General features: G+C 36.7%; 1 protein-coding gene across 3 annotated transcripts in view; it reads right to left on the bottom strand.

Moving 5' to 3' along the window:
- Nucleotides 1–2443: 2443 nt before the first annotated feature.
- Nucleotides 2444–12581, bottom strand: part of LOC140666242 (zinc finger protein rotund) — a 151967-nt gene continuing 141829 nt past the window's right edge. For all 3 annotated transcript variants that reach the window (XM_072893198.1, XM_072893199.1, XM_072893197.1), the window contains exon 6: nucleotides 2444–11125. In XM_072893198.1, the coding sequence (XP_072749299.1) occupies nucleotides 9974–11125 (1152 nt within the window). In that variant the 3' untranslated portion in view covers nucleotides 2444–9973. The remainder of the gene's footprint in view (nucleotides 11126–12581) is intronic.

Genomic DNA, 12581 nt, shown 5'->3' with positions numbered 1-12581 from the left:
GGTACGCGACAATCCTTGTCCTTCGCGCGTGAGAGACAAGAAGGAGGAATTTCCGCTCTCCTCCCCGCAAAAATTCCATTGCAATGACATTCCGCCTCGTACGCTCTCGGATAAGACGTAAGTTCTGTTATATTTGTTAAAAAGGACGAACAATTAATGTGTGTACGTGTGTTTGTGTGTATGTGTTTCGATGTGTTTTGGGGCGGGTGTGTTGCTTTACAGAGCTGTGTGCGGGACGTAGACTCGAGAAATAGTCGTAAAATCTTTGAAAATCGGACGTCGGTCGACGATCGCGAGAGATCCGCGACGATGATTACACAGCTAGACGTTCTGAACAAACTCTGCGAGGGACGAGGGGGCTGTCTTACTTTAATATTAAAATAACAATAAGCGAAGCAAATACAAAAATCCAGAAATCGATAACGAGATAATTTACAAAACAGAGTTTCAAACATTCTTTAATCACCATCGGCATTTCCTCGTTAAATCGTTGGTCGTGCTCCTTGATTCGTATATGTCTATCGCACACTTAACGCTAAATTATTACTTTGATCGTCGAGTCGGAGCCTTTATTTACAATCGATTTTAATACGACACATCGTTTCGATAAAACTTAATCGGGTAATCACTTATTAAATTTACGGTGGAATAATCCATTTCTCTTGCGTAGAAGTATTTTTTCGTGCGTCCCGAATGGAACAAAAATGGACAGCTCCTTCTTCTCGCACGAACTTTGCGAGAGTTTCTCCGATTTTCAAATTCTTGTTGATGAAATAGCGCGAAAATCGTATGTCCATAATGTAATATCTTTTGAATTTTTCTTTCTCAATTCTATTCGTACGAAGAAGGGTAAGACAAAGACGAAATAGCTAAATATTTACCAATCGATCGTTTGTGCGATTAATTAATTACTCCAAAATCAGAATAATGCTGTTTTGCACTTGGAAATAGGTACAAGAAGTTGTGCATATTCAGACATAGAGAATATTGGAAAGATTTCTCACAATGCCAAATCTGAAAAACCAGATATTACATATCTTGTACTTATACACATATATTATTTTAATTTTTTAATAATATATTATTCATATTTTTTCTCTCTCTTTAAATTACTTTTTTATTTTTAATTATCTTGACGCGTGTTAGTTTAAAACATTTTCTAGATTTGGATGTTCCTTTTGCTTTTTTTATTAAGGTGGAAAATTAAAATATCTTTTTTTTGCTCCACACACCAATTTCAAAATAATATTGTGCTTGATTTAGTTTTGAAATACAGAATAATCACGAGAGAGAGAGAGAGAAAGAGAGAGAAGAGAGAGAGAAAGAGAGAGAAAAAGATCGATTTGAACATGAGCGACATACGAGTTTCACGCTACGAACACAGAGCAACGAGCTCCATCACGTCATCGTTTGTACATGCGTATCGTGCTCGCGTTAAAAAGGATTCTATAGACGTAAAAACTACGTGAGATTCGGAAAAAACGCAGGACGTCCCGTTCTCGTCCCTTGAGAGATCTCGGTCACCGAAATCTCGATTTGCTTCTTTCCGGTTCGTGCAACGACACGATCGTTTAACTCTTTGTCGGACGACAATCATACTTTTGAATAAGCATTTCGCTCGTACATATTACAGGATAGCAATCAGTGTTCGAATAATTTTTTGAGTCACAGATATTAATATTTTCTGGAAATCGTGTGCGACCGCCGTACAAAAAGTTAAACGGTAGATTAGCGCGCTCGTGTGCAGTGTACTTTTAGTCCGCTATATTCTAGTACGATAGACGTGTAGCTGGCTGCGACGCGGTGTACGGAGAAAATCATCCCCCTTACATGTAATGCTTTTTCAATTATGTCTCTTCCGCGGAGCGGTTGTAAAGTTCCTCCGCCAACAATTCTCGAAAATGTCGCTGCGAGTTTGTAGATCCACCCTTTCTGTACTTTCCGTTTTCCCATTTTTTTTTTCTTTCTCTCTTTCTGAAAACATCTGATCCTATGCTTTATTTTAAGTACAGAAAAAGCGCAAAAAAAAAGAGAAAACAGCTCGTTTCGTAAAGACGAAAGGTACAATGAAAATCGATGGTTACATTCTTTTTTGCCCTTTGCGATCTGGGAATTGAAAACATTTGGGATTTATTGCAAACATTTTAGTAGTTGTTCCCATTTTGCTTTTCATCTCATATTATGCATTGCACATGCACTCATTTATCCCGGATCGATTAGATAAATATAACGCGACGATCGGACGGCAGCATTTGAATAACGAAATTACCGAATCGAACTTGACACTTATACAAAGTATTAACAACAGAATTGATAGTTTTGATAAAGAGATTCATTTTCCATTTCATGTAATTATTGCAAAGTAAAACACTCGAAATCCCGATATATATATATATATATAGTCGTTTTGACTTGACTGTAACGTCGCTGTATCCACTTTGCGTTCTTTTTTTTTTTTTTTGTCTACACGGTTTCCCAAATCGCCATATATATGTTGCTTTCGCATATTTTTGGAAAACAATTGTCATCGCTTGCCGGATAATTTGCTACAAATTGCAATTAAACGAGGAGAACAAGCGGAGGAGGTGGGAACGGTCGAAGCCGAATGTCGAGAAATGTAACTTTAGGACAAAGAGCACGGGGGAGGGGAATGATCGGTTTATCGCTCGGCATATTTCAAATTTTACAGACATAATTACACTAATTATTACTCTTCCCTTTTCTCCGTGTGCGATCATTATTCGGTACGTCGTCGCAGTGCTCCGTGCATACGTTTTCACGACACATTTAGTTTATACATGTATGTATATATATATATATATATATTTTTTTTTTTTTATACATATATCTTTACAAACAGGAAACGATCAGACGATGGGCCGATCGCGCGGCCCGAGAACACCGAGCATATCCTCACATAGAGTCGCGAGAACGACTGGACAGAGCTTCCTCTCTTTTCTTACCTTTTATCGAACAATAAAATGTCTCTTTCGTACGTTTATATTATATATATATATATACGCATTACTTACGCAATCGAAACTCGAAAAAATCAAGGGTATCCTATTATACCTTTAAAAGGAGAGACACCAGGTGTATGTACAGTTCCCGCACAATTGCATTTAATTGCATTTAAGGATGCACTTTTTTGTAAAATACAATAATATCCCCTCTTCGCTCTCTTTCTCTCTCACTCTCTCATTCACTCTCTCTCTCTCTCTCTCTCTCTCTCTCGCTTTCTCTCTCTCTCTTTCTCACGTAATAGTATATTCTCCTTTAGAGATCTCTCTTCATATTTCTCTCTCATCTCTCTCTTTCGCAGAGTTATACAATAAAATATCACAGTTCTGTTCGTACCACGCAATAATTAATATATTGGTTTTTCTTATATGTGTCACTTATATACGTTCTCTCGCACTCTTTTTCTATCTTTCTCTCACGCAACATATATATACATATATACACACATATATATATATATATATATATATATATATATATACACGCTCTCACACATACGCACGCACATATGTTCCTCTCATCAGTTTCTTTCTTCGTTTACAGACTTTTTTTTTCTTTTATGAGCGCGTTGTAATACACACACACGCACCTATACGCACACACGCATATACGCATACATACACACGTATATATTTCCTCGCTTTTCCTCTCGACGACTAATGGTTACGCAAGGTATGCTGGTTGTAGAAACATTCATTTACAACTTGTATACTTGAGAAGTATATAGTAATAATAACTATCTTTTTTTTTTACCGAAAGAGAGAACGATATATAAAGAGTGAGGTTGCGCGAAGCCTTTTTCTCCAAGATAGAATATGTAAGTCTGATGGATCTCATTGCTATGAAAATCGTATAGACACATTCATTTGAAAGAATATACATACATACAGTACAGATTCATACGATTTCGTTAGAAAATCGTGGGGTATACAATCATCTCTCTCTACCTTATTAAATCATATATTAAAATGCAAATGTTCTCTCGCTACTCGCAATTTGTTTTGAAGAGAGAATTCGTGTCGAGAGATTTCTCTGTTTTTATACTTATATATGATAATCGACGCAGACCGTAAATTATTGCTTCGAATGCGAAATTTATTTGCGTTAAACGATCGTTCATCGACATCCTTTTTTCACATCGAAAGACTTCGTATGCTCCCTCCCTCCGTGCTTGCTATAAGTATTGCTAAAAGAGTGTATCCTATTACCTTTCATTTTCGCGTCTCCCAAAATCGTTGTCATTCAGAGGAACTAGTCGCGGACAAAGAACAACTTCGTCAATCGGTTTATATACTCGCGTATATTCGCGGTTTTATAAACAATGCGCTCCTTCTAATACTATCACATCTCGTCCGAAACTAATATTCTCTGGCACGAGAGGGTATCTCATAGAAGTATAGATGAAAAATTCTCTTTAACCATTTAATGTCGCGACACACGATCTCCTTTATTTTTTTTCTTTTTTTTTTTTATATACAACGAAAGAATAGAATTGGACGGCATTTGTCCGCGGAAGTGCTCACGCGGAGCGCTAGTAACCGAGTGCGCTTGAGTGTCTCGCGAAATTTATCGTAATCGAACGTAAGAAACGAGAGACAGAGGAGATTGCGACACAAAGTCAGCGAAGGATGAAATAATCCAAGTGGCGAACAACGGAAACAAAGTGGCGCGCGATAGAAGAGAGAGTTTGGCAATGGTTAGCGAGAAAAAACGCTTTTCTTTAATCTTTTTACCGCAAAAGAGAGTAATAACTTATAAGAGCTAAAAAGGGAATATGGCTTCAATGCGCGCGTATGTTAATTATTTTTTTCCGCTAAAAATTATATACATATATATATATATATATATATATATATATATATATATATATATATATATTTTCTGTTTTACAGTCTCTCATTTGGTATAAGATACTTTAACAAAATGGATATAGAATTCTGGTGATTTAATAAAAAGTAAATTTACACTCATTTACATCAATTAGAAATGTGAAAGAAGCGCCCTGGAAAAAAACTATGATTAAGAATACGGTTGGGAATAAAATCGGTTATAAAGTCTTGTATAATTTTATTCTTTTATATAATTTATAAAAGCTCCGTAATTTGTAAATATGCGAAAATACATAAAACATAAAATAATAATTTATATGTTCCGATAACAATATATTTTAACAATGATACTTTCTAATAATATAAAATTCTTCCGCGTTATTTCAATTTAAATACATTATCTTTCTCAAGTATATCAGAAAAAATAAATGATAGTAATTCAAAGTGTTTATGTTACGAAAAAAAGAGCGTATGTGTACTTACAGATTAATGTAGATTAAATTGAGATGCGAGATCCTTGCCTTAATCATCCTAACGTGTGTGTTCCAACATTTAATATCACTATGAAAACATTTAAACACGATAGACAAGCTGCATATTATTTTATTCAGCGTATCGTTCGATGTTTTTTTGGTGAATTTTCAATATTTTAGTTTACAAATCCAAATGTGAAAAATAAATGTCCTTTTTTTTATTTTTCAAAAATTAATAATTGCCAGTGTAAAGTTGAAATATTTTTAAAAACAATGGACGAAAGGAGGGACGATTGTATGATGAGAGAGAGAAGGAAAAGGCTAAAGCAAATTCATATCGTTTTGACAGAAAATAGAGAAACAAAATAACTCAACATTACATGTCGAGAAATTCTCCTTTGCCTTTATTTTAACACGTGACAGTTTATTAAACGAAATAATAATAATATTAATAATAATAATAATAATAATAATAAAATATTAATAATAATAATATATAATCAATGTGAAACTAAGGATAGGCAGAAGAAATCACATTTAAAGCGTGGGGTTTCGGAGTTTCTTATCTTGCATCTATCCCTTGCTGTCATGCGAGTCCGTTCTATTTCGCGTTCCCTACATTTTTTTTTTTTTCAATTATATCAACAAAATGACGCATATCCGTCTATCTATTCTTTTCCCTGTATTTGTCGTGTAGATCAACTACGCACTTATTTACTCGAAACACATTTTTCCTCGCCCCATTGTCCTAAATCAAGATGTATGTATATCCAATATTTTTAAATGTATATAATCGTGCGCACCCACGCGATTACCTATATTACCTATATTCTTTTCCATCTGTTCATTCTTTGACGTTTAGAATATATCTAGAAATAGCGAGTCACATGCCGTCTTACAAAGGAATCTGGTTCCGCCTTTCGGCTAAACACAGCAAGAAAATGAACTTTGAACGTTTACCCCTCGCCCCTTCTCTCATTCATTGTCCTATCATCATCTTAATAACAACGTAATAGTTTTAAACAACTTGAGCATAGGGTAAGGCCCGGACATGACTACCACGGGGTTCGCTTTTTCGCCGAGTGAATCTCTCGCGATCTCGGCGCGCGGATTTATCTTGACACAATAATCGGAAATAAATTGGCACTGCGACATCTTCTGCCGTGAGCCGACAGAGTAGCGGAAATAAAAACGGAATTTGCATGTAAAATGTATGATTAAAAATGTAAAACTTAACGATCAAGCTTATATTCTTTATATGAACATAATACAACTCGATAGAACGTGAATTACACAGGAACCCCGAAGGAGAACACGTCTGGCACCGTAACAACAAATTATCTACAATAGTTCGCATATACATGTTTATCTTTCTTTTCCTCTCTCTTTCTCCTTCCATCTCTTCTTTCTCTTCATCATACGCGCACGCAACGCGCATACACGTATATAACAGATTACATAAGATTACTTAGATCTTAAGTAAGGTACTTAGAATATTTTCACATTATTAGAGTCTGTGTGCTTTCTCTTTATTTTACACACCTACTAAATGTCGATCAAAATATTAATTAATTAATAATAATAATAATAATATAATAATAGTAATAATAATAGTAATAATAATGTAAATAAAAATAATATAATAATAATCATGACATAAAGATGACAATATAATGATGCTAATAAAAATGATGTCTCGGTGTGACGATAATAATAATAATAATTATTTCTTTATTTATGTATTTGTATATACGCGTATATGCATATATTCATTCATTTATTAATATATGCATATACTTATTTATTTATATAGCACCTATTTACAAGAGGAGGTCTCCGTGCGCGGCTCTCTTACAGAATGTGCGTGAATGCTTTTATACTTTTTTTTGTATGTATGTCCATATATCTAGTTCTATACATTCCGTTTTGTGTATCTCTTTATATGCCAGTCTCGCTTTATATGCGCCTCGCGCCATAATTTTCTTATCCTTCTTATCCTTCTATCCGTTTTTATTACCATTAGTGTGCCTGCATAATTTTGCGAATGTCCTAAAATGAATTTTTCGTTCGTTCTTCGTACACATTTACCCTATTTATTTTTCTCCGCGTACATTTGCGTGTACTTTGTTTTAGTGTATAATTAATTTCCCTATTTATTAATCCACTAGTTTTCCCTCCACATTTATTTGTCTTTTAAAGTGATTTGTTTGACATAAATTGACAAAATTTCTTAAAATAATTAAAATTCATAATACAACGTTACGAGAAATTAAATTTTAACTATGTAAACTACTGAAACTATATTTTTGATGAAATTGTAATACTTTTTTTTAATATATATATATATATATATATATATATATATATACATATATATAGGATTCACATAATTCTTTATAGATTAAATCTCGGAAATATGCCATTTTAAAGATTTTAAAGATTTAGGTTGTAAATTGTATTAGTCTAATAAGTTTTCAAACGTGAATAAAAAGTTGGTTTCGAAACCCCCCAATTGTGTGAATGTGGGACGGAGGTTAACTTTAAAATCTTAAATGGAAACTTCAATACAAATTATATTTTTTTATTCTAATTAATTAATGTAAAAAAAAACAACTTAGTTTTATCCAAAACATTTTTTGTCAGATGTTTTTTTAAAAAGTATGACGGTTTTCAAAAGAGGGGTTTTGATTTAATATTTAAAGCGCATGAATAATCAATTTAAATAGGTAAGTCAAAACTTAAAACTGCCATATTTTTTATACCATCTGAACCCCCGCTCCACCCACACAAACAGAGTTTCGAAACCAACTTCTATTTACGTTTGAAGGCCCATTAGACCAGTACAATTTAAGACCTAAATCTTTAAAATCGATGGCATACTTTCCGAGATATCAAGCTGTAAAGAATTATGTGGGCCACCCTGTATATATGCATATATGTATAAAAGAAACAAAGAACATAAAATAAAAAAAAATACGCAAATAAAACACAAAAGAGTAAAAAAAACTGCATACTTAATATCATAGAATTAAACTTAAAATATTCTTCGAGTTTGTGGGAACAATGTAAAAAGTAATTCCAGTTGAAATCTCGATCGTCCAAAATAATTTCATAAGATATAATGATAAGAGATACACGGAGATGTGTCGAAAAAATGAACATCACCGGATTCAAAAAATTTCGAGAGTAAATTTATTGAAAAAAAAACACACATTTGCTATTGTATAACTTTATAAAAATGTAAATCATGAACATTTTTATGAATAAAAAATGATCTCGGTCTCCGTTCACAACTAAGATTTTTCACGATAAACTGAAGAAGAAATCAGTTCATTCATCTCACGTATCGTATACTTTCTAGCATTATGAAAGTGTATCGTCTACCGTTCGAATAAGAGTTAATCCATGATCGTGCTCCACTTTATCAAACGTCATCAGATCGTACGGATTATATCGCGACGAATGCGTATTGATGGAACTTTCTAGCTGGTAATTGGCACGCATGATCATTGGCGAGGACGTTAGCATGCTGAGAAGCATGGATAATCTGAGAGAGTCTAATAAATATCGATTTTATTCTCAACGGACGTAGAAATTGAATTTTCAGTTACAACGGGAGACAACGAAACGGTTCTTGACGATCATATCGATTATTAATAATTAGACCAGTATGTAAAGATATAGTTTTTTTTTTTAAACTATATCACGTCAGTCTTATTATATTAAGGAATGTAACCGTCGAGGTTTCTATCATGTTACAACGTTATATCGCGAGTAACGTACATGTGTGATTCGGAGCTTTGGTTAAATACTATGAACCGGTATTGTAAATATTTTATAAACGTGCTTCCAATTTTATTAACAATCGGAATATCAAGATGTGGTCATAAAAAAAAAACAAAATAATTTTTACAAAAATATTTATTTTTACGAAAATATTTAATTTATTTTATTTTTTTTTTGAAAACTGAAACTTGTATTTGCTATGCGTGTAATAAATGCTTCTTAAATTAAATCATTGTGTTTATGTGTGTTTATGTATTTTAATAAAATATATGTATATTTTATATACATACGTAATAACACATAACGCGTAAACGCGTTCCAATTGAGTCGTACACGCGAATCAAAAAGTGTACAGATAAGACGTTAAAAGAAGAGAGAAAATAAAAAAAAGAGGAAGAGAAAGGTGAAAAGGAAAGAGAGTGATAGTCTTGTACAGGTTGTCGAAAATTGATTTCGACCATCGAGCATACATTTCGTACCTCTTATCTGTTTTCTGGCAACGATTATCATCGTATGCATTAATCTATCGAATGATTACGATGAGACGCGCTATTGTTCTTACATGCATACATACCTATTCAATATGAATGCAAAAAATGCAGTTAAACATCGAAGTCAAACATTTCGAAGAAAAGTTAGTTTCGAAGTCATTTGCGTGGGATTTGCGTATACACCAGCATAAAAAATAAATTAGGCGGGTATAAAGAGATTACGGAGAGAAGAAGACGATCGAGCCGGATGAAGCGAGAGCTCAAGTGCTCGCAACGTACCATGTCACGGAAAGTAGAAGAAACAGAATAAAAGAACCGTGATGAAGAGAGCTCGCGAGCGCTTCCTGAAGTTAATCTTCAAGATCAACTAGAGTTACTGCTTCTCTTTGAGACCGCCCAACAGCGCGTGGCTGTCCATCGTGGCACTGAGATTGCTGAGATTGCTCAAGTTCCCCAAATTCCCCAGGTTGCCGAGATTGCCGAGGTTCGGCTGATGGGCGTAGTTCCTGATCTGGTGGAGACTGATGAGCTGATTCGGGAAAGACGTGGCGTTTTGGTTGCTGGTGGTACCGGGCGTCACGCCGGCTGACGAGGATGTAGGCGACGACTTCTGCGTCGTGTTGAACGCCTCGTAGAGATACGGCCGGGACGCCGGGTGATGACTGCCGGGATAGTGCAGATGATTCAGCGGATTCAATGGGTGCTGCATCGAGGAGATTGAGTTGATCGAGATGGACGAGATCGGCGTGAAGGCCGAACTACTGTTGGGATGGTGATTCGCGCCAGGCTGAGGCGTCTGTTGCCTCGAGTCATTCTCAATGGACTCGCCGGTGCGATGCCCGTGTCCCGGCAGCAACATCTCCGGATTCTGGTTCTGATGGTACTCCGCGTGATGGTGCGGCAACCTCTCGTGCAGGTCGCCGATCACCGAATCTGGGCTTACCTTGGGCCAGTAGTGGTCCTGATGATGAGCGGTCATCGCGTGTATCGACGGCCTGAGGCCCGTACCGATTATCGGCGGTCTCTTGTCCGTTCTCTCCGCGTGCTTCTGCATATGCTTTGCTAAATAGGTCTCCTGGGTGTAACTCTTGCCGCAGTACTGGCAGATGTGCGTTTTCAGGTGCTTCGACTCCTTGTGCTTCGGTATGTGCTCGAGCAGGCTAGGCTCGTCGGAGAAGCACTTGTAGCAGGAGTTACACTTGTACGGCTTGTCGGTTTGGTGGCATCGCGAGTGGCTCTGTAGATTGCTCAATTGACTGAACGCTTTCGTGCAGCCCGGATGCCGGCACTTGTATGGCTTGTCGCCGGTGTGCGTGCGAATGTGCTGCTGTAGGTGACTCAGCTGGGTGAACTTCCGCTGGCAGATCTCGCAACGGTACGGCTTAATGCCCAGGTGGATCCTCGTATGCTGCGACAGGTACGAGGAATTGGCGAATGCCTTGGAGCATTGCGTACACTTGTACGGCTTCGCCTCGCGCATATGGATCTGCGTATGGAGCTGCAGGTCCGCCTTGCTACCGAATATCTGAAAAAGGAAAAAAATACTTTGATGTCAGAGAGAGAGAGAGAGAGAGAGAGAGAGAGAGAGAGAGAGAGAGAGAGAGAAATAGACATAGAAATAGAAATATGAGCGGACAAGAGATGAAGAGATGAATCGTAATTGATTTTAGGAACTCGCGGCAACGACGGCCGTCATTGCAGAAAACTTAATGTTTTCCGATCTAAAATGCAAATTAATAACTTCCTGCCCGCACGCGAGACAGCCACGAGAATGTATTGTACTTCGGACTCGGTAGACGTTTGTTTCGCATATCTTTACGACAATGTTCGACGGAATGAGATTCGGTTGGCAACCCATCATCGTCCGTTTCCACGGCACGTTAGTCGAGCGCCGTAGAAAAGAGCGCGCACACCGTGTGGTATATTTATAAATAAATAAATAAAAGGCAAAAAGAGAGCAGAGAGCACAGGCTGTCAGTAGCAGGAGCATATATATGAGGCTGGGAGAGGCTGACCTTGTCTATCACGGCCTCGGGGCATATCCGACCGACTGGCTTCGGGTACCGCATAGAGACTTTCCCCTTCCCCTTTTCCCTCTCCATGTACTCTAATATTCTCGCTCTCTCCTTCCTTCGTCTTGCGTCTCCGTTTCGTTTTATCTCTTCCTTTATCCTCTTTTTTTCCTCATCTCATTCCTCTCACACGCTAGTTTCTAGTTTCTCCAATCTCATCTAATTCTTTTTTTTTCTTTTTATATTTTTATATTTCTGTTCACGACAGGAACGAAGAGAGAGAACAGGATAAGTAGTCATCACGATCGACGATTATTAACGCCTATCCTTTCTGATATCTCTTTTGGAATGAAACGCTCGTGACTCGTGATTATTATTTCGCGCGAATATGAATCAAATGAATATTTTAACATATTAATTATATAATTACAATGTTGCATAATTTCTTAATTGAATTTTTGCATCTCAATTTTGATAATCTCAAAATATGATATCATATTCGAATATATCTCAGTTTCGGTGTAACTGCCATTAATCAATCAGATATGACACAATTTAGGATGGGATCTCTACATCTCGGGATAATCGCTACCCTCTATTTTCGATCTCTAACGTCTGTTTTTATTTTTTCGTTCCGTCCACGATGGTTCGCTAATGTTGCTAAAAGGTCTCATTCATCTGTAATAAGGCGCGCATCATTACCGAACAATAACGCCGATCACGAGATTCGTGTTGTTCCGAAGGTAACGATCGTGCGGGTATTCGGCTTCGTGGAAAGGGCAGTGAATTGTCTTTCGACTCTGCTGTGGACGAAGGTATCGCACCAGAATGACGTGTCGGAGTCGAAGAAACGATTCTGAACACGCGAAGAGAGACGTGAACGGAGAAGCCAGTTTCCTGGCGTCGTCGCTCCGTTTGACCGAGTGTTATTACGTAAAACAGCAGGTTCCCTTCTGAGATTGTTGTATC

Source organism: Anoplolepis gracilipes, chromosome 5, assembly GCF_047496725.1.
Source record: "Anoplolepis gracilipes chromosome 5, ASM4749672v1, whole genome shotgun sequence".
NCBI classification, from domain to species: domain Eukaryota; kingdom Metazoa; phylum Arthropoda; class Insecta; order Hymenoptera; family Formicidae; genus Anoplolepis; species Anoplolepis gracilipes.
The sequence above is the reverse complement of the archived record's forward strand: the minus strand, read 5'-3'. Positions and strand labels throughout refer to the sequence as shown.